The sequence below is a fragment of the Trichophyton benhamiae genome (genome assembly GCF_000151125.1).
Source record: "Trichophyton benhamiae CBS 112371 chromosome Unknown contig01535.1, whole genome shotgun sequence".
In the NCBI taxonomy this organism is placed as follows: domain Eukaryota; kingdom Fungi; phylum Ascomycota; class Eurotiomycetes; order Onygenales; family Arthrodermataceae; genus Trichophyton; species Trichophyton benhamiae.
This window is the reverse complement of record NW_003315109.1, coordinates 134,631-156,909: the sequence shown is the minus strand read 5'-3', so window position 1 is coordinate 156,909 and position 22,279 is coordinate 134,631. Positions and strand designations below refer to the sequence as shown.

Sequence of the window (22,279 nt, the reverse complement as noted above, 5' to 3'; positions counted from 1 at the left end):
CGCTTGAGAAGGGAAAAGAAAACAAAAGAAAAAAAAAGTAAAAAACGAAAGAAAGAAAGCAAACACCAAAGAGAATGCCGCATGATATCCTCATTGCATCAGGTCCGGTCCAATGCTTGTCAGATAATCGCATCTCCGTTTCAGGTGCTCATCTTCAACTATCATCTTTGTATCATTTGTTTCAAAGTAGAGCCTATGTAACGGCTTCGATGAATCCGCATCTTGGACACTTGGTTTCCATTCAGGACTGCCTTCTGCCCGGTGCTTATTGGGGTCCAATGTTCTGATAAAACTCGTCCAGTATCCCTGAACGATGGGGACTATCGGGCCGTTCTCCGGGCTATTGTATGACGGCGCTGCTTTTCGACCAAGGAATGCCGGACCGAAGATGGCATTCAATTCGACGGTATGAGTTGCTCCGTAGCCATTCTTTGTAAAGCGGTGGTCTTGTGCATGATACTCGTAATTCCACTTGTCGCTTTTGAACGATTTGCTCATCGTCCGGCATATCGCCATAGCAGGGCAGGTATAGCGCATGTCACCATAGAGCTCGCTTAACTGTGTCCAATACGCGCCGGCTCCTTGATATCGAACTTCTGGTTCTGGGTAAAGTTCATGAAGCTTCTCAAAATGACGGTGTTGAAGAGCAGGGAATTGTCGCGAGAGCCAATGGTCAGATTCTTCCAGAGTTGATGTGTTATGGGGAGCGAAAATTGTTCCTTCATTTGAGTCGCCCCCCATAACGGTTGGAACATCGATAAATTTACCTTGGTTGTAGAGGTTGTAGAAGGTGTCTTGAATCAAATCACCGTCAATGACGGGGCTGTATGCAAAGAGAGGAGGCCCGCTGGAGTCGGGCAACGGGACACCCAAGTTGTGCTCCTGCAGCTTGTTGACGTTGAGCTTTCGAAGACAGGCCAGTGAATCCTGGTGAGTATCACATCCTGTTCTTTTAACTAAGGTATCATATAAATATTGGGATTGATTATTGGCAAGAGTTGTTCCGAATGATGGCGATCCGGCGATGGCTCCGTGGAATAGGTTATCATCTCGCCCTCCATAGGCAGTCAGGAGATGTGCGACTGAAGCCGCACCAGCACTATGACCTCCTATCACAACGTGATCAGGGTTGCCGCCAAACTAGCAGATTGTTTAGCTAAAATGGCCTCTCACTAGAGACTTTATTTGAGATAAGGGCCTAGCTTACCTTTGAGATGTACTTCTTAACCCACTTCAGCGCCTTTATTTGATCTTTCAGACCATTATTCAGACTGGCGCCCTCCTCTATCTCTTTGCCAGGCAAGAATCCATACAAGGATACACGGTAAGTGAAAGTGACGACGATTATGTTATGCCCCGAAGCAGCAATTAGCCCAGTCCCGTTAAGAAAGGGGTCGCTGTTGATATTGAATCCGCCTCCCAAGATGAAGAAAAAGACAGGGAGCTTCGAGTTAGGGTTTGCATTCGACGGTGCAAAAACATTCAAACGCAGGCAGTCCTCGGATATCCTTGTCACGCTTTTGCTGTTGGTGGAAATGCAATGTGGTCCGCGCTAAAACACGAAAAGGGGGAGATTATTAGATGTATATTTTCCATGAGGAACTCCCCAACACTGACACCACTTGCATGCAACCATATTCCCATCCAGTAGGAGTTAGACTTACAGAGTTCGCGCGTTGAATACCACCCTCCTTCTTCGGGTCTTGAGGAGCGGCAAATCGCAGGTCTCCTACAGGCGGTGCAGCGTAACGGATTCCAAGCCAGCTTGTGACATTGTAACCTCCTGGAGTTCCCAAGTACTTTGCATAGTCAAGCTCGACGAGAGGGCCATGGTTCATAGGTTGTGCTTTTGAGCCTCTGTGGTGCAATACCAAGGCAAGCGACACTATTAATGTCGTTAACAGTACGGTCATAGCGCCGACGATGATGATAATAAGCTTCTTTCTTGACTTGCGAGGACGCTGTTCCTGTGTTGGTTCCGACTTGTCCACGGGAAGTTTGCTAAGCGGAACCAGATTTGTAGAAGGAGTAGGTGAAGGTGAATATATAGAGGAGCCGGGGGAGCCAGGCGCAGTCTCAGAAGAGACCGGCAGCACCATTTTGGTGGACAGTGAAGACATTTTGCGGCTTTTTTAACGCTGGCTAACCTGGCTGCTGTGATGTGATCTTGGTGAGTCCGCGGCAGAGGTTTGAAACTGCCAACGATGAATGCCACGGCAGACCAGCGAATAAATGCGAGTGGACAAAGAGAATAGCAATGGTATCGAGGTTCAAGTTTATGCACGCATCTTTGTCATCGAGGTGACAGATCTTGTTGGTCACAGCGGGTTGCAAGACGGCATATTCTTTCTAAGCAATTAGAAAGAGTAAGGGGTTCGTGATAATCAAACGAGTGGCAACCTCTTTACTCCAAATGATGCCGGATTCGCACTGTTCGCGATATAATTTGAACGAAAGTGAGCAATATAACAAAAGAAAGGAAAGGCGGCTTCAGCAAGCGTTAATAGAGTCCAATCGGTGAAGGATCGTAGCCGCGACGGAAGGAGGAGAAAATATTTCGATGTGTACGGAGTAAAAAGAGCGCAGAGTGAGATAGATAACGGAGGACGTACTCCGTCTAGTAAGAAGAGCACTCTTCACGCCTCTCTAGGGACGAGGGGGCTCAAGGAATTTATTTAAGCTTGCATAGCGTTAGCTTGTCTGCTACCCCATGGCAAACGCTCCCTGGGAGACAGGGAGAGAGATAAGGAACAGCCTCTCCTACTAACTGTTTGTCGCTAGGGCAATCGGGGCTTGGGTGACGTGGACTAACTCTAGCATTGGACGGGAACGAGCGATGGGAATTCGTGCAACAGCCCGTCCAGAAAATGTGTTGTGAGCTAGTGACGGGGTTTAAGAACGGGACTTTCTTTCTTTCTTTTTTCTCTCCCTCTCTTTTTTAACTATAATCCACTTCCACTAACTACTGGTGGGAATCTGCGAGGCCTCATCAGTGGGGAGGAACCGGAGCGAGAGCACTGCTGCCACAATATGCCACCATGTTAATCAGTCCATCGTAAGTGGCCAGAGTCGCCGTGATCTGAGGGAGACAAACCCGCCAGCAGTCCCTGTCGAGAGGCATCATCAGGCTAGGCTTTCGCAGAACCAACAACCACCGCTTTTTGTCTGTTGCGTTGCGTTGCGTTGCGTTGCGTCGTGAGAGCCTGGTATGAGCAGTCAAGCTTAACCTTTGCCAGTCGAACCTTGACGAAAAGCTTGAACGGGGCTGGATCGGGCTGCATGGGGATGATTGCACACACGGCCCTTTCATTGGCTGCTCGCAGTGATGCAGGAGTGGCTTTGCATGCATTATTTAAAGCAGCCGCGTCGATGGGGGCTGAGGTGACCCCCTTCTCTCAGTACTCCGTAGTACTTGGTACTCGGGCTAATTATCATTAACGGGATAAAGCCATGCATCCGATAATTAATTTAACTGTTAAGTCATCTCACGCACCGACGGGTTGGGGTTGGTTATGCGCTGACGTGGATGCGATGCAGCAATGTGCAGATTATCCTGCACACCGGAAATCAGATCAGCTTGCCTCTCCAGCAGTGAAGAGTTTGAGTTAGCGAAGAGCCAACGGCTTGTATCTCCGATCGCCCATGCCGAAAGGCGAGGGCGATTCGACCCATTTTTGCAGTTATCGCTGGACGGGGGAAGGGGCAGCAGAGTTTCAGTAAGCACCAGTAGTCCAAAAAACAAAAAAGAAAAAGAAAAATAGAGCTCGGAATTGGAGGCTCTGACTGGTTAGCTTCACATGTTCCAGTCACCCGTCGCAGCTAGTCCCAGAAGAAGGAAATAAGCCCACGTATATACTCCGTACTCACTTACGCAAGGGAGAGGCTGTTATTCATAGCTTGGACTCCTGGCTCAGTATAATTAGTGGTGTCCACGTTGACCATGATCAACGGACGTGAGAACCAGGATTTTCTTCCTCTGCCTCCTTTTTCACTAGGCCCGGCGTGAGTGTACGGGGTACGCGGGCCTCCGAACTTCGTACGACTCGGTTGATAGCCGTTCTCCTGGAGAATCTCAGCTTCTCGACGACAAAACAGACTTGTGGCGTCCGTCCCTTCAAAAGGAATCGCACTCAATAATAAAGTCCCTGGTCCCAGAAGTCACAAAAGCTTAATATCCTGGCCATCGAAAACTTAAGCTAGTAGCGAGGCGGAGGGAGGTCCTTTTCCAGGGGCCACTTCTCGCGCCCTTTGGTCGCACTTGGTTGCACACCATTTATTCTACTCCAGAAATACTCCGTACCAAAATGACTCAGTTGGAGTGGGATATTCCACCCTCCTCCTCCCCGTACTTTGCAGTTAAATGTTGGGATCTGAACAGGAAGATTGGGGGCTTTGGCTTCCATTGACAGGCCGCGGGAAACGAAGGCTTCTCCGGGATACTGGTTGTTTAATAGAGGTTTGGCGCCCAAGATCCACTTGGTCGTAGGATGTCTTGCTTTTCCTCTCGTATGTAAAGCCTCGTCTCCTACCCTAAGACTCTCGCCTACCCTTCTCAAAACGGTGTCCGCTGCGAGATTATGTTGAAGCACCTGTCATTCCGAGGAGGGGCAAAGTAATTGTCGCTAGTGATGGCTGCATGCGGAGAATGTTGTGATCCCTTTCTTTACCATCTCCCGAGACATTTGACCCAAAATAACGACTTTAGTGTCTGACTTCAGGCCAAAAATAAAAAGATTATTATGGAACCTCGGGGGAAACGGAACCTGGCGGAGCAGCTAACAACCGCTGGGGCAGACCAGGGAAGTATCGGTGGTCAATAATAATATAAATATGTGATCAGGTCACCAACAGGCCCCTTAAGCGAAAATTCGTATGAGATTATTAGCTGATCGTGATTTGGTGGCAGCAAATGTGCCCACTTCGGCTACAACCTACAGTGCCCTCAAGATCGCGTAGCCACTAGTTAGCTAACCCACAATTACCTTGGGTGAAGGACTCGTCTGGGTTTGCTATGGGCAAATAGTTGGTTCGTTCGATGGCTCTTTGTGCGCATGGCTGGCTACCATGGTTATTCCGCAATTTCCTTGTTCCCCTAGGTTAAGCCGTCATATTGAAGTCGGCACCCACGTGGTGCGAACAGACGGAGTAGTTTGCATTAGTATGCGGAGTGCCGAACGGCTAATTGGGCAGCTACCTAGCTATCAAGCGATTCCAAGCGATTATTAGAGCCAATTGTTTGTCGATTTTGAGTGTTCTCCTGGAAAAGCGAGCGTGCAATTCCCCAGGCTAATCAAGCATGAACATACGGTCATGGCGGCGGGAATCTGCCCTGTAAGGCATCGCTGGAGTCCGAGCTACTGGTTGGGATGGCCGGCAGAACGCTAGTGTTCCTGAGGCAATTTTGGAAGTGGGTTTATTAGTTGACAACCGGAGTAAGCGACCAACTTTCGTGCCAAGTTGGGTCCTCTGCCAGATTGATAAGATCCTTTCAACCAGCAAGCAGGCAGTATTGAGGCGCCACAAGGAGCTATGGTCACGTATAAACGAACACCCCAACCGAATTGACGAGTATGGGGTTGAAGGAGGGCGGCAGGGCGGAGGGGTCCCAGAGGAGTGCCTGACGGGCTCGCTAGACTTAGCGCTCTCCAGACAATACCTATGATGCCAAATAGTCTGAATGCACCTTAGCCTTATATGCTAGGTGGCCAGCTGAGCGTGCGAAGCGGAAAATGTAGATTAAAAATAACACATTTGTGTATACTCCGTATTCCGTAAGTATAAGAGGGCAGTTCCGTGTTCCCGCCTGGCAAGGCAAATTCTGCACAGCTGAATTGCCTCCCGATTTTTACACTGGAAGATACATATTCCGTAATATCTCCTTCCAGTTTAGACGGTGCCCAGCCAGTTAGACCTGCAATTATTTCGTTCTCAGTACTCCGTAACCTCCAACGGCCTTGAGGGACTTTGACATCGGCCGCACGGGAACCTTTGCAGATCTCGAGTATGGCGGGAGTATCCAGTTCACATGACTATTGGGCTTGAAGAATGCATTGCTCGTGTGTCACAGCCTTTTGATGGAGGTCGGTCCCAGAGAGGCCTTGACGAGAATATCTGTTCATTTTCATCATGGCTTGACGTTGATGAAGTCCAGAGACGAAACAAATATCTGCTTAAGGGAATTAGGTTCGTATTTTCACGTGATACTTTAAATAAACCAATAAAACAATTACAATACGAACTTTGAATAATTTAAACATTCCGCTATGATTGGCTATTAATATATACTCTTCCGATATTTTAGCCAATAAGAGCTTCAGGATACTTAACTGTTCGGATGCATCTTATTGGGTCATACTTTCCTGGCTGAGAGCGAGGTATATCAATTGTATATATAAGGGCGTCGACTTCTTCATCATCTAGGCTCTAGAGGACGAATAATCAGAAGGGATAACTAATAATCAGTCTGAAGAATAGTCCTTAATTTTTGTTCGCGTAACCAAGGTGACGGCCGTGAACGACCAAAGCCAACCCGAAAACCACCGGATATTTGTCATAAAGGCTGCTGCTACATGGATCAGTGACTGAACTGACCGTGATACGTCGTTAGCCTCATACTTTCCCCCAAAAAGCATTCTGTTGACAACTAAGCGTTGACTATCCCACATCCTCGATGGCCTCTCGGACTATATCCTTGGTTACATTTCGTAACAGTGCCTACCAACGAGCACATTTTGGAATCTTCATTCCCTCGGTTACCGACCAGGATGTTGGAACACTTATCCATGTCGTCGGCGCACCCATGGCTGGCTACCAACTTGAATTTAAAAGAAACTATTCTCTGAAAGACACGCAACAACAGTATACTAGATATGATATTGGGCAGTTAGATTCTCAGTACATTGAGGATTCCGCAGGTGGTGCATTAATTAGAGATTCCGTGCCAAAGGGCGCGGTGGAGGTTGCGGCTAGTCAAATCCCCCCACCGGGAATCAGCCAAAACTTCCTAGCCCCCGTTAACGACGTAGGTAAATCCGGGATATTTGCCGGAAGTATAAATACAAGGCTTGCTAACCAGGTTTATGTTCAGACTACCAATAAAAGGTGCCAGGAGTGGACGATGGAATATACCCGTCATCTTGTGCAGCTTGGGTATCTCGATGCGGCGGCCATTCAACTCGTACAGTCCAAGCGTGATCCCGCAACTCATGGTATTGGGTTGCAACCACTTGGAAGCGGTTATGGTCTCAGTAGGGACAGCATCTAGATTATTACAGTAGGGGAAAGAGGTGCTAGGATATCCTGGGCGGAAGTGAACATAACGTATTATAGGCAGCAGTGCTTGGTTGTCATCAAGCTGTAACCGCAATGATGTAACTGCTAATGGCTTACATTTCATACCAATTCAGCAGCTCTCTAAGTAAAAGGACTAGACGGTACGATGAGCCTGATGAACCTGTAATGTAAATTCTGACCACGCTTTCCTGGATCACACCACTCCCATCTGTATTGTATACTCTGCAAGCACATTGAATTCTGGTGTCCAAACAGTGCACCAGGCATCTTTATGAATCGCCGTGATAGGCAGTACCCCCAGTAGTCAGAATACCAGCCAGCATGCGCACAATCGATTATGGCAAGTATAGTTGAGCTTGTTACAATGGAGAAAATAATGTTACCCGGTGCAAATCACCGTATGTAAATTTAATCATTCCATTATCAGGCAAATATTCTTGGTAAGAGTCTTAGTATTTAGCTTCTTCGGGGGGCCAGTGTTGAGGCAATGCAGAAAACCAGCGATTAAAAGCTTTGACTATTTTATAAGGCCCGGTCCACGGAATTGATTGCAAAACGTAGTCACGCAGGGTGCCACGGGTGATAGACCCTACCAAGTGTCAGAACAGCGCAAACGAGCATGTATTCTAAGGCGTAAAATACCAATAAACTGGTCTGTAGGGTCCTGTTCAACCCGCCAAAGTATTGAAACAATTTCTTTCAGCTGGCCACAAATAGACGGCCTGTCCTAGTCTGTTAGATAGTCCCACTCATCATGCAACGTTTCTCCATATAAATAAATACACAACTCTCTTGAACTTTCCAACCGTATATCTCTGGAACTGGAACGTTTCCGGAAAGCTTTTTCGATAACATACGGAGGCACAAAGCTTCTTCTATCGCTACAGACAAACCAAATTTAACAATGAGATTTAAAGCGTCATATCTGACTAGGGCCGGACGAGGGCGAGTGTTGACGTTTGGAAATCAAGCCGTAACTTCCGAAGGTTTCAGAAGGATCTTGTCGCCTCTGAAAAGGACGACTCAAAAAGCTCTACCCCGTTTCTTTTGCTCTAGCAATTTCGGAGCAGTCAAGCTCAAGACTAAACGCCATATTGAGGCCATAGCCGGCATCAGAAATGGTGTCTTATATTACCAGTGAAACAACGGATGGAGAAGTGCATCAAAATTATACTGCTTACTAAACAACCAAGACATTCATCGTATTTAGGTCACGGGACTATACGTGGACCCACTCCTCACAATAATAGACTTCTTTGAGTTAAAGTTATATTTATTAGGTAATCCAATATCCGGTCCTTGCCGAGGTACACGAGGCTTGGCGCCCCGTTCCCCAGGTTCGGCCTTTTTTAGTTCTTGCAACGACAACCTTGAAAGAAGGGCAGACCGAGACAAAGATAAACATACTTACATACATATATCGCACGAGAAAGAGACAAGCAGCTTGCTTGATGTCGGCTAAAGGATGTTCGCGAGACGGGGGATATTTGTGTTTTACCTGCTGCAGCCGTGTAACGATGGCAAGAGGCCAGCCAATGCAGATGCCCAAATACGAGCGTAAGTTATTCCACTGAGGAGAAGAGCTTAGCTGAATGTTTAATAGATCTCAATTTCGTGTATTCTGAAGCGAGATGCACCCATTCTCGGGCTTTAATATCGCAAGAAGCTTGGATCACAGCTTCCGATGCATTATCAAGGCACCCTTGACCCCTTTTTATGGTAAAAGCTTTGAGTAAGAGAAACTAGCATGGTCTTCTTGACGAAAAGAAACTCTGCTGGTCCGCGCAGAAGAATTCTGGAAAACCCCTGTGAGCTGCTGACTTGGCACTTGCCTAATGTAGCTGGTCACGCCGATCCTCTAATTTCGCCAGGGGTTGAAGATGGCAATTTAGCAGTCATGGTGCGAGTTTCTGCCCTGGAAACCGTTGCTAACAGAGCATGAGATGGCTAGGATTTGGGAAAAACATACGAGAAGCATGGGGATGGATTCAATTTGTTTGCGGGGTCGATCCGGGGTGGACAGCCAGGTTGGTATAAAGGCATGGAATGATTCCCACTTCTTTCCTCCGTTTTAGGTCGAATCCCTTTTCCACCTCTTCCTCCTGTTGCCGAGTTCCAGGTAGTGTGGTCCATAGCATTATCGATTAGGATGTTGTTCACCAGCACTGCCGTTGCTGCTCTGAGCGGCGCATTGCTCATCCAGCCCGCCCTTGCTGCCCCCAACGGCCTTCCCTCACACGGCGGCTCCCATCATGGCCCCAAGGACCCCTTCGAGGTGCTGGATCCCCAAAATTGGGTCAATCCCGACAATATGACCTGGGCCGATTTTAAGTCCCCTCCAGGCACCAAATGGAACGACCCTTCTCGAAAGGGCTCGATCCGCAACTTCAACATCGCCCTGGTAAATGTCGACTATCCTGATAAGCCATTTACCATCACAATGGCACCGGGATCCGACGTTTTCAAGAATCCTCAGCCGGGTTCACCAAACGTAACGCGAAGTCAAGTTCCCGCCTTCTACCGCGATTTCCTTAACAAGCCGGGAAAACTCAACCGCGGTCATACACTTCATGAATATTGGATGGAGGACTCGAACGGACGCTTCGGTGTCGACCTGACCACGTTCGGAGTGTACAAGATGCCATTGAAGTCGTATCAGTACGGTATTGGCGAGTCAATGAACGCTGGTGCTTGCCCCATTGGAGAAACCTGCTACTATGAAATCCGTGATGATGCCCTCGGTGCCTGGCGCAAGGATATTGGCGAAGAGAAGGCCAAGTCCTTTGAGCTGGTCTTCATCCTGTCTGCTGGTCAGGATGAGTCCTCTACCTGGCAGGAGTTTGGCGAGATCATGTTCCAGAACAAGGAAGATGTGACTTCTGCCTTTGGTCCTCCACCAGGTAACGGCACAGGAAACATGACACTTCCCAACTATGCTAAAACTCGCTATGTCGAATGGACCTCTTGGGCTTCTGCCTCTGCCATCTGGCCAAATGCTGGCGATGGTTCGTCTACCCAGGCCGAAAGCTCTGGAATGGGCACCTTTGCCCACGAGCTCAGCCATCTGCTCAATGTTGGAGACAACTATAACAACCCCTACGGCAAACCGCTCCGCCGTTCCTACACTGGCCCATGGTCTATGATGTCTCGCGGCTCCTTCAATGGACCTGGAGGCCCGCATACCCGCTGGCAAGTCCCTCCACTACAGGGTGGTTCCATGGGATCCCAGCATACCTTCCATGATAAGATAAGACTTGGATTAACCACCAAGGATAGCGCCCTGAACATTTCCCGTGAGGCCTTGGCTAACTCTGGTCTTATTGTTGCTCGCGTCACTGCCCGTGTCATTGCACCTAAGCCTGGTGATTTGATCGGAATCCATGTTGCCATGGACAAGGACAAGTCTCCCAAATGCGACGTCAATACTGACCCTTACTGCGATGGTAATGGTTACCAGAATTACAACGTCGAAGTCATTGACCGCATGGGCGCTGATTCCTTCTGCCCTGACTCTGGAGTCATGCTCAGCAAGACCAGGGACAAGGCATTCTCAAACTACCAGTGGACCATTGATGCCAACCCACAAGACATCAAGCAAGTTGACTTCCACCGCCCAGACGGCACACCCGCCATGATCAGCCTTGGCGACTACCGCCAGCTGGCTGATGCCCTGTTCCATGCTGGAACTCGCTCTGGTAGCCAGTACGAATACACCGACAAGGCCAACAATCTCCAATTTTACATTATCGAACCCCACCGCGACGAGGCGGGCGTCCTCTCCTACACCACTGCTGTCCGCTATGTCGGCGGTAAGGACCCCCATAAGCGCGGCGTCAAGCTTGATAAGAATGCAAAGATTACCTCCAGCAACACCAAGCCAACCGACAAGGGTGTGACCTGCTCCTTCACCCTGCACAACACTGGAACCTACAACCCGGCTGCTGGCAAGGCTAAGCACCCTCAGGATGTTACTGCATACCTCAAGTCTGATGTCTACCGCCTCAAAGCCACCGTTGAGGGACGTGGCTGGAGGGTCGAGGTTCCAAATGCCCTGGCTACTGCTGAGTTTGGCAAGACTGTCACTGTCTCTGTAGCTGTCGGCGCCGAGAACTCTGCTCAAGATAAAGCCAAGGTCACTCTCACTGCTACCTCAGAGGCGGACCCTTCGAAGTTCGCTACCGCTGAGTGCAAAGTGAACAAGTTCCGCAACTAGAGTATATTTTGCGCGCCTTTCTAATGATCTTCTTCTAGTTTAGCCGTGTCTTACTGGCTTTAACTTTGTATATACGTGGTAGCATAGCTACCTAGACCACAATACATTCTGATTCAACTAGTGTACCCTCTTCTGACCCGGTAATAGCGTAATGTAGTGAAAGAAACTGGCAATCCCTCCTGGGAACGTCAGCGTTATACGTAAAGGAAGCTTCTATGGATCCAGTAAGCCTCGGGATGCAAATACATAAATGCTTATATAAGCCGGTGGATAAACTTAACTCCGAGAGTCCCGCACGTCATAAGTAGGCGATCCATTTTGGGAAGGCGGTCAGCCACGACCTTATTTTCGTTTATTTTATTTTTATTTCTAATTATTCTTTTTCCAACGTCACCTCTTCCATCTCACCAAAATCCTCAGATTTACAGCAGCAGAGGGGCTGGATATTACAGCTTTTTCCTGACTGTATTCGCAGTGTGCTTGTTTGCCGCCTGGAAAAGTGCCTTGTTTTCCCAGTTTTCATGTTTTTTTTCCAAGTAGTTTTATACCTGTGATGGCCAGACCGCGTTAAAGAAAAAAAAAGAATACATCCGCCCGCATATCCTTGCCTATGATCGTATACTTACCTACGAAACTCGAACCTTCGTCCGCCAGTCAACAGGTTGATTACTCTTCTGTTAGCCGATCTTGACCTTCTTCTTCTCTCCCCGCTGCGTGACTCTTCTGCTTCCCCTCGTTCCATGTCGTCTTTGGACAGTGGGGGACATATCCATATCGAACCTCTATCATTATCAGCATTTTGGCTCCATGAAAGAAAGAAGGAAGAATGGGAGAAGGTATAGAACCCCACGAGCGAGCTCGAGCCCAAGCCCAAGCACAAGCCCAGAAACGATCCTCTTCACAAGCATCTACCTCGTCAATACGCAGCCAGAGAGGCAAAACAGTCCGTTCGAAACCTATCAAACGTCTGAGTACATGTTCGTCGACGCATACGGCCACGGATCTTACCTCGTTCCCATCTCTGTCTCCGGATAGGTCACCGGAAGGATTCTTTGGTGAGCCCGCGTTGAACCATGCTCTAAGCCGGGCGTTGCTTGTTGGGAATAATGATAGAGAACCGGACGTTGAGCGTGGGAGGAAGGCAACTCTGGAAGGACTCACCACAACCTTACCACAACTCTCCGGTAGAGCCGCTTTGTTCAGTGACTCAGCACCCACGCAGGATGTCCCCGGAGCACTTCACCTGGCTAGCGATGACCACATCGAACGACTAATAGCTCGGACCGGAGCCGTGAGGTTGATACGGCAGTTCGCAAGAGACCTTGCGTTGCGCGATGCGGAAGTATCAGCGTTACGGCTGCGTGCCGATGACCGGGAACGAGAGTTGAAGAAGATGTTACGTGAAGTTGAAGTGTCGAATCATGATATTGAACGTCGACTCTATCTGCTCGAGAACGCACCGGATGGTTCCATAGATACCTCAAAAACCAACTCTACAGATCCATCTTCAGGGCAGAGAAGCTTGACATCCTCTATTGATAATATGATGAATCAGGCAATGTTGGAAGGCGTAGGGTCCCACCGAGATGACCTAGAGGCCACCATCAGACCCCATCGCACTGACAGTGAACCTAAGTCTGGTAACTCAAGTGCAGGATCGTCTAAGAAGCCTACGAATACTACCGGACGGGGTTGGCAGGATTATATTTGGGGCACGTCAACCGCCAGCCGGAGACAAAGCAGAGCAAATAGTGTTGGGAGTGAGGCTGGTGATGGCCTTCGTATCCCAGCATCGACATCAAACCGACGCAAAGCACTTGATGGCCAGCTTTTCCAACCCCCGGGTACTGCCGCAGACACTACTAGCCTTGCTACCGACGGGACATCAGCATATAAAAATGGTGACGGTGACGATCGAAGCATCATCTCTCAGCGCTCTAATTACTCGGTAGCTTCCTGGACTGTCAAACTTTTTGCAGGGAAGGGAAAAGATAATCAAGATCCAGCTCGAAGCCGAGCATCGTCAAGAAATCCTGAGTCTAGGCAAAGCAACCCGTCCACTGCGCCTCGGGCATCCACTCCTGCCGGATCTGCTTTGGCTGCATTAGCCAGGATAAACGGTGCCACTGGCGTACAACAATTGTCTGCTCGGTCGTCTGCCTCGTCGACTATGCGTAGTTCGAATATTAACAACGCCACAAAGCCGCGTCGGCTGAGGGTTCAAAGCACTTCTGGTGCAGGAACTCCCGGAAGTGCTCACCCAGACAGTGAGGCAACTAACCTGGGTCCTGTTGAGATGGATGCAATTCTACCAATGGAATCTCGCCCTCCTACGCTTGCCTATATCCATGGAGAGTACAATCCAGGCGATCTGCTCACTGATCGGTTTGGCTTCATCTACGATCAACGAAGAAATCGCCGCCAAAGAGAGGCAAACGAGAACCGGCCTTCTGAGGAGCTTCCCAGCTCAGGCTGTTCTGCAGAGATAGATAACTCAGGTGAAGACGGTAGTGGTTCTGGAGTTGGAAGATGGCAAGACTATCTGAAGACGGCTACAAGGCCCACAGAACTTTTGTCACATACTCCTGCAGCTGGACCTGTCGTCTCAGTGGAACAAATTACCCAGTCCAAACCACGCGTATCTTCTGTTGCAGTTGGAAAGAGCGGCCCGGTGCCTGTGTCCAGTAGCTCTGCACAACCATCAGCATCCACATCTGCGGTCATCTCAAACCGTGCTGAGTTTGCGGGGGCAGAGGCTCGACCCCGTGAAACCTCCATATCTGAACAGCAACCTGTAAAACTGCTTCTGCAACGTTTGACAGAATTGCATGATGCATCACAGCAAGAACGAACCGTGAAATGGAACGAATTTATGCGAAAAGTGCGTGCTGAAAGACGAAAGGAAGGCGAAGCCACTGCTGCATTGACCCCACCTGATCGATCCAAGACTTCTCGTGATATGCCTGAGGTAGCGCTGGCAGATGGCGAGGTCATCGGAATTGCCGGTCTAGGGAACAAGGGAAAAATTGGTCGCGCTAAATGGAGAGAGTTTAGAAACCTTGTCCTAGGTGGTATCCCGGTTGCATACCGTGCTAAGATTTGGTCTGAGTGCAGTGGTGCCTCAACCCTCCGAGTTCCAGGATATTATGACGATCTTGTTAACGGGCACATAACTACTCAAGCTGATCCCGGAGCAACTGCCCAAATTGCCATGGACATTCACCGCACCCTGACAGATAATATATTCTTCCGCAAGGGGCCGGGAGTCGCAAGGTTGAATGAAGTCCTTCTAGCTTACTCCCGCCGCAATCCAGCAGTCGGATACTGTCAGGGCATGAATCTCATTGCTGGTTCGCTTCTTTTAATTCTTCCCACCGCAGAAGATGCATTCTGGGTCCTGGCGTCGATTATTGAAAATATCCTTCCTCCTCACTACTATGATCATGGTCTTGTGGCGTCACGGGCGGATCAGCAAGTTCTGTGCCAGTACGTCTCCGAGCTGCTACCAAATCTATGGGCGCATTTCGAAAACCTAGGTATCGAGCTCGAAGCTTTAACTTTCCAGTGGTTCCTTTCGATCTTCACTGATTGCCTATCAGCAGAAGCCCTCTATCGTGTATGGGATGTTGTCTTCTGTCTAAACGCCCCTACTACCTTTTCGTCTATGGCTTCAACGTCGGCCCAGGAACCCGTCGAAACTGGTACAGGTAGCTCTACTACCTCAAAGGCCGCCGCCTCATCTATTTCGACAGTCGACGGAGACGTTACCAGTACGAACAGCGATGGAGGTGGAAGCACATTCTTCTTCCAAGTTGCCTTGGCGCTTCTCAAACTCAACGAGCAACAACTCCTGACTACTTGCTCAACGCCAGCTTCTGTTTATTCATACCTCAACCACCAAATGACGAATCATGCAATTAGTATCGACGGCCTTATTCAGGCTAGTGAAGCATTGCGGAACGTCGTTAAAAGGGAAGATGTACTCACTAGGCGCTCCGCCGCAATCGAAGCAATGGGTGCATCTTTAGGTCCTTCCCATATACCTCAACCAACCCCTGCATAACAATACTAGAGGATTGCCCTCGCAAGCCACTTTCATTTTTGTCTCCGCATTTTGTTACACTTTTATCTGTGACCTTTTTCGTAAAATTCCGAGTCTCTCCTTATGATTTTTCTCTCCCTAGCATTGAGATACCCACTCCTTTTGTTCCATCTGTGCTCGTCTTTTATTCCAGTACTCATCAGTTGGGTGGATGGCGTTTGCCAGCGAATCAATAACATTGTTGCAGCTATCTTCTATCATTCATCTTTATCCTGGTTTACTACCTAGGAGGTTTAATAACTTTCCGCTTCTTGTATTATCGGGCACATGGCGGTTCACCTTAACTACTCCCTGAATGTGTTATTTACATTTATATTTTTATGCCACTTAAGACCAGATATAGGAGGTGAATTGAAATTATTTGGTTCTACAAATAGCTGCATAATACTAATCATGGTGGTACTTATCGTTCCACCCCCTAATATAATAAATTATATGAAATGAATAAATATAGAATTGCGGTACTAATTCCGCGCTATGGAAGATTGTAAAGAACCAAACATATGGATATCCTACATTATTGAAATACATATACCATGCCGGCCCGGTCAACACTTACAGTCATGGCATATGGAGACTGCAGAATTGCGATATCAAGTATAGAATCAAGGTGGTTTCTTAACAAGTGCTGCTGCTGTAAACTGATGACGGTACTCCGCGGAGGTCGCATACTGTTCCCAGCGCTCGTCGAATTTGACTTCTTGTTGGAAGTTGGACCTTGCCTGGTTGGTGCTGAGCCAGCACTGGGGATCCATTCAGATGTTATTGTCAAGGCAGTGGTTGGGTGAGTGGTATCATATCTCGGCCGCATCTGAATTCCGTCTGTGACGAGATCTGGGCTACTCACCACTAGTGATGCATCCGGGTGTACTAAATCCCAGAAACGTATACTTTGATCAAGGCCAGCAGTCAAGAGGAAACCGCATTTAGATCCATCTGCCGTGCCATCAAGGTAGTCGATACCAACGGCGAGTGCGGATATTGCATTTCTATCACCGCTACTGGAGTTCTCGCTGGTCACGGCCGGTTCTATGCCTGCAGATGACGGGTGAGCATTCGTTGCGAATCGTCCCAACATGCCTTCAGGAAGATCATCGTCAACTTTCCATGGCTCATAGGCTTTCCAACTTATATTGGGATTAATGTTCGCCTTATGGCCAGTGGGAGCAGCCGTCTGCTCTTTGGAAGCACCTGCAGTTCGATAAACCTCTCGACATTGCACTCTGTCAATATCCCAAACAAGAACTTCTGAGCCATTGCTCCCTCCGCCAACGACGCATACCCATCTGCCTCGTCCCTTGGTAGGATGGATAGCAAGACGCCGGATTGAAGTTCCGCCTGGTAGGCCCCAAGCTTTCACACGTACACAGAACCGGAGATCCCATAGATCTAGTATGCCGTGGCTCGTTCCTACCAGGAGCCAGTTGTGTTTTCTGTCAAGGCAAAATGTTGTCAGAGTACCATGGCGAATGGGGTTTTGGAGTGTATAAACTTCAGTCATGGACTTCAAATCCAGTGCAATTATCCGGGATCGGTTGGTCGCCATGAGAAGAATTGAATGTACATCCGTTCTAAAGTGCTCTATCCATACGGCATACTCGCCGCTTCCGCCATCCGTTGGAGAAATATGGTACTCTCGGACCAGTTGGGATTTTCCGTAACGGATAACGTCACGATTATTCTGATAATTCACCCTCACTGCATGGACACTTCCATCAGTAGCTGCACTGACAAAAGTATAAGTGTTGTCAACAAACGTAACGCATTTTACTTTGGCTCCAGGGGCATGTCGGTGCGTCTGGCGGGATCGTGGAGTCAGATTCCTTTCTAGTCTAGTCGTGTCCCAGACTTTCAACGTGCCATCGTCGGAGGCTGTGACAAAGAAAGCGTGGTCTGGAGCAATCACTACCCGGTTCACTGGGCCAGTATGTTCTCCAAACATCGCGACCAGCCCACCCTGTGGCCTCCATGGCTTATCTGAAGCTTGCCCGCCAGGTCCATGCAAGGGCAAGAATTGAGAGGGTACCTGAACTACGGGTCCAAAATCAAAGAGGTCAGTAGGATAATTTTCAGCGAAAATATTATCTAGGATCCTTAGGATCGTGGGATCATTTCCGTGGTATGTGTGGTTAACTTTATAACGAGGGCGTAGCATTTGTGTGCCATGGTTTTGTGGATCCGGGGTGCTTGTTCTGGAGAGTTGGGTAAGGTCTCTCTGATGAGGGACATCAACTTTCCCGAATACATTTGTAGAAGAGGTTGCGGTAGCAGCATTTGCTTTAGAATTTTCTTGACGGTTCAGGAGGTTTATTGCACTTGAACGGCGTTTTATATCTCCACCGGGTATGCGTAATGAAGGAGGGCCGGATTTAATGGGCCCATTTCCATCAGTTCCGGCCATTGAATCTGTCGCATTCTGGGTAGGAACATCAGATAGTGGTGAAGTTGATGAGCTAGGTGAGCCAGGCTGTCCATTGAACGAGGACGAAAGGTGTGAAACAGTAGGTGACTGGCTTTCTCTAGTACCCCTGGTTGCAGTTGGACGAATTAAGCTAGGCGGTACACTGGAGCCACGCCCTTCCGGTACTTGACGCCTTGCTAGTCTCTGGTTGTCATCACTGGGTGAATCAATTGCCGTTGAAGCGTCTAGCAACGCATCGGCAATTGTATGTGGTCTTCTGCTACCATGGACAGATTGGATCTTCCTTGGCGGATGCCGATTTCGACTCACTCCTTGTTTCCTGTCAAACAGCACTGTTTGGGGAGTGATATCATGCTCACTTAGCGATATGATCTCTGCAAAGGGTGTGACTTTTTCGTTATCAGTGTTCTTCTTCCTTCTTATGGCAACTCTCCAAATATATTCTTTGAGAGCAAGGAATTTGAACTCGTTCTCCTGATTTAATCCTATGTTTCTCAGCCTAGATAACCATTGATCATCCTCTTCATTTCGTGGTATATTACCCATAGAAGACACAAGTCCACGCTGCCGTATTTTTGGTATGTCTGAGCCACTCAGGGAGAAAGTTGCGTCCTGCGAAACCGACTTCCAGAAGAGCCCCTTGTCAACATTAGTAGCCCATACTAGAAGCATTTCGAAAAGGTTCTTAGGAAGAGGCTTTTTTAGAGCGTCGAATATCTGAACAGTTGATATGTCTGTGGTATTGGTTTTTAGGAATGGCCTAACCAGAGGGCTGACAATGCAGTACTTGTCGGTTGCAGATAAAAATGTAGTTGAATCCACGACGAAGCTAACTGCCGCTTCTCGTATCCATATGCTTGGGTGGATGAAGAACCGTACTGCAATATTGAGAAGATCCCAGGTGGTAGAACGCTGGAATAGACCAAGTTTTGCCATTTTAGCAAGAGACCGCAATACGCGCTCGACCACAAACTCCTCAGGGTCTGTCATGGATTGAACAATTAATGGTAAAATAAATTCTTCGAGGGAAGTACTGCCGACATAAGCAGCAACGCCAACGACTGTCTCGAAGAATGCGCATTTCAAGATCCAGTCTTTATCATTAAGATAGGTATTTAGATGGCTGAGGATAACCTCATTTGCTTTCGGATTTCCAAAGAAGACACAGAGTCCTGGAACCGAGCTAAGAAATGCGCGGCGAACTACAACGTCTGGATCGGTTAAGAGAGCTTTTGCATGAGCTTCAAAGAATTCGAGCAAGTCTACCCGTGCGACATCGTAGAGGTTATGATATGATATTTCTTCCTCCCAGCCACGTTCCGCTCCCGAAGGTACGAGAGACGTTAATCGAGTATCAGAGCGTAACGCCTGGACCATGTCAAGGATATTGAGTGAGGACTGTGCCAGAGAGGCTATGCATGAAGCATATGTTGCTCGAACTATAGGAGTAGGATTTGAAGGTAGGGTACTGATTAGGTGCTGAAGTCTCGGGAAGATGTACTCGGGAACAACATAGGCGTTCACAGGTGAAACCACTTTGACCATGGCAAGAAGCTGTGTGAGCGTTCTAATTGCTGAAACTTTGACATGGTCCGCACGATCGTTTAAGAGAAGTATAACGAACGGAAGAATTCTATCTAGTTTCGCTTCGTCCGGGAGTTTTTCAGCAAACGCAAGTAGTATATCACAAGCTTTGACTCGCGCAGAAGATTTACTCGTATTCCGTAGGCTCGAAACAACAAGGGTAAGGAAGATAAGAGTTCCATCATCTGTGGCTGATAGTGGCTTTGAGATTTGCTGACTCCCAACTTTAGGCAGGTCCAATTGCAGTGGGAATGGCTGCTGGGTAAGTGATGGAGATGCTGTTTGAGATCCATCAAGTAGAACCTGGGGAGAAGCACCGAGAAAGTAGGATATCTTGTCAAAGTCCACGAAGATACGGCCTATCCTTTCATCTGCTTCCTTTGAATCCAACGGCGTAGACGAGTCACGTGTTCGTCCTGGTGAGGGTTCGGTTATTAACCCCATATACTGATGTAGAAATCCGTAAAAGTACTCTGGAAATGCCTTGCGGCGCCAAAAATTAATGCATTCCTCGGTTGAGTAGCGTGACTCGGGGTTGAGTTGGATCATATGAAGGATTAACTCTCTGATATCTGAGTCCTCGATCTCCATTAGGCGTCCGGTCTGTGGACTATATTCTCCCTTTCGGTATTTATAGAGTTGACTCAAAGTAAAAATAGGAGCTTCAAGAAACAGTTCGGCAATGACGCAGCCGGCGCTGAAAACGTCCATTGCCCAATTTACTGAGCGGCTGCCTGGGTCTTCGCCTGCTTCCAAAAACCGCTCTGGGGCAAGATAGCAAGTTCTCCGGCCAGACGTATCGAAATAGAAGGAGAAATCTGCTGGATTATCCTCAGGAAGGAACGTTGGCTTGAAAGACGAAGAGAAATCAGATAGGTATAGCCAGTTCCAGGATGTTACAAGAACATTTTCTGTTTTAATATCACCGTGGAAGACATTCTGGGCGTGACAGTCCCTGAGTGCGCATAAGAGCTGAAACGCTATCCACTTCTTCTCGATATCTTCCAAGAACGGGCGAGTGCTTCTCAAGGTTAGCAATGAGTCGAAAAACAGAATCTATTTTTTTAGTATAAAATAGCATTACCAACCTCATTCGATCATAGAGTGAGCTGTAGATATACTGCCGGACAAGGTAGCCTCCAGTGCTAGTTTCCAGTATCCGCTGGTATCCAAGCGCATTAGGGACGCCTTCCAGCAGCCTCCGCTCGCCTGTATATTGGGTACAGTTAGTATATACTGTACATTGAATATATCACGGAATATTTGCTCTCTGAACATACGCATGATAGCTCTGACGTATGGGTCTAGCTTGAGGCTTGGGTATGGTTTCATGATAACTTTAACGAAAGCCAGGCCATCTCGATGTCGGGCACGGATACTTTTCATAAACCTGGCAGTCCCCAGGGATCTCTCATAGGTGAGGTCTGCGAGCTCTGGGACGTCGATGCCGGCGGAGCCCGCAGAGAGCGAGGTAAGTGAGTAGCCTTGACCCATGTTGATCGGTCAGGCATCGCTATGATTTCATGTAAAGGAATAAGCAGGGAGTCACAGGAGAATCCACAGCATATAGGGGGATATATTTCTTATAAAACGGTTCTAGAAAAGTTCCACAAACAACTCCTCCTTGTCTCATCAACCACCCGGCTTGTTTGTTTGCTGTCTCTCTGTCGTCCTTCCAGATGCTCAGTTGACGTTGAACATGTGATTATGTAATATGACGTGGCTAGTGAAAGACATTATGTAATATACTTGTGGCTAGTGATGGCTGGATTATATAATACGTTTTAAAGTTGTGGCTGGTGGAGTATTTGTGGCGTTGAGATGTGGCTGAAATCTTCATCAAAGTTTTTTCCTCACCAAAAGATTAAAAATCATGAATCAATGTTGACGGTTTGACGGCCATTTAAAGGGGTGGCCATGGCCGGCTCCTGAAGAAGAGGAAGGGTGCTCAGGAGATGGTACTGGACGGGTAGCTGTGTCTTTCCTCTATTTTGTTGTCTCCGATAGATATATGTGATGGTTCAGCCACAAGGCGATGCACACTTAAGCAGCAATATTTGATACCCCAAGCTGCCACCTATCTATGCATGAAACCACATACATTGAAAGCCCTTTGAGAGAGCTAACGATGACTCCTACGCCGTGGGAATGATCTATATTTGGTATGTACTGGTTATTGTTACTATAATTATCATTTTCTTACTGCAGATCTTCGGATCTCCATTTCACTTTAATGTATGTTTATCTTTGATTTTCATATCAATCAGTGCCATTTTTACAAACTCCTGTTGTATAGCTCATATATATAACATATATTTGCATATTACATATTGACATAGGTTCTATATATATATAGGTTCCCGTGATTGGATGGCGTTGCCAGTTTAGCACACTTCATGCGCGGGTATCCCTTACCACGTTTCAGAAGGCGTTTCTATTTTAGCCCCTTACCCTGGTGGCCTTGTGGTGAATAAACGCCTATCAGGAACCTCCAGAGGCTTCTCAAGAGTTCTTCAATGCCCTACCAGACGATTCAATGCATTTAATAATCCGGGGTATACGGCATTTGCTCATTCTGGCCACATCTGTGCCGCCCACTGCATCCGCATGAAGAATACATATTTAACAGGTGTCTGCTCTGGTATGCATTACTGCAAATTAACCC

General features: G+C 48.0%; 5 protein-coding genes across 5 annotated transcripts; 3 read left to right on the top strand and 2 right to left on the bottom strand.

The window, feature by feature from the left end:
* Window positions 1-90: 90 nt before the first annotated feature.
* On the bottom strand, window positions 91-2,120 carry ARB_06336 (triacylglycerol lipase, putative; the record flags this gene model as incomplete). The annotated part of the gene is made up of 3 exons (XM_003015167.1): window positions 91-1,140; window positions 1,208-1,552; window positions 1,665-2,120. 3 exons carry the CDS (start codon window positions 2,118-2,120, stop codon window positions 91-93), a joined length of 1,851 nt encoding a protein of 616 aa, XP_003015213.1.
* Window positions 2,121-6,670: 4,550 nt separating this feature from the next.
* On the top strand, window positions 6,671-7,264 carry ARB_06335 (uncharacterized protein; the record flags this gene model as incomplete). Its single annotated transcript, XM_003015166.1, has 1 exon — window positions 6,671-7,264. The coding sequence occupies one exon, from the start codon at window positions 6,671-6,673 to the stop codon at window positions 7,262-7,264; it is 594 nt and encodes a 197-aa protein (XP_003015212.1).
* A 2,178-nt stretch (window positions 7,265-9,442) lies between these two features.
* Window positions 9,443-11,506, top strand: ARB_06334 (uncharacterized protein; the record flags this gene model as incomplete). Its single annotated transcript, XM_003015165.1, has 1 exon — window positions 9,443-11,506. The coding sequence occupies one exon, from the start codon at window positions 9,443-9,445 to the stop codon at window positions 11,504-11,506; it is 2,064 nt and encodes a 687-aa protein (XP_003015211.1).
* Window positions 11,507-12,332: 826 nt separating this feature from the next.
* ARB_06333 (uncharacterized protein) lies at window positions 12,333-15,569 on the top strand (the record flags this gene model as incomplete). The annotated part of the gene is made up of 1 exon (XM_003015164.1): window positions 12,333-15,569. One exon carries the CDS (start codon window positions 12,333-12,335, stop codon window positions 15,567-15,569), a length of 3,237 nt encoding a protein of 1,078 aa, XP_003015210.1.
* A 556-nt stretch (window positions 15,570-16,125) lies between these two features.
* Window positions 16,126-21,108, bottom strand: ARB_06332 (uncharacterized protein; the record flags this gene model as incomplete). Its single annotated transcript, XM_003015163.1, has 2 exons — window positions 16,126-20,615; window positions 20,736-21,108. The coding sequence occupies 2 exons, from the start codon at window positions 21,106-21,108 to the stop codon at window positions 16,126-16,128; spliced, it is 4,863 nt and encodes a 1,620-aa protein (XP_003015209.1).
* Window positions 21,109-22,279: the final 1,171 nt, after the last annotated feature.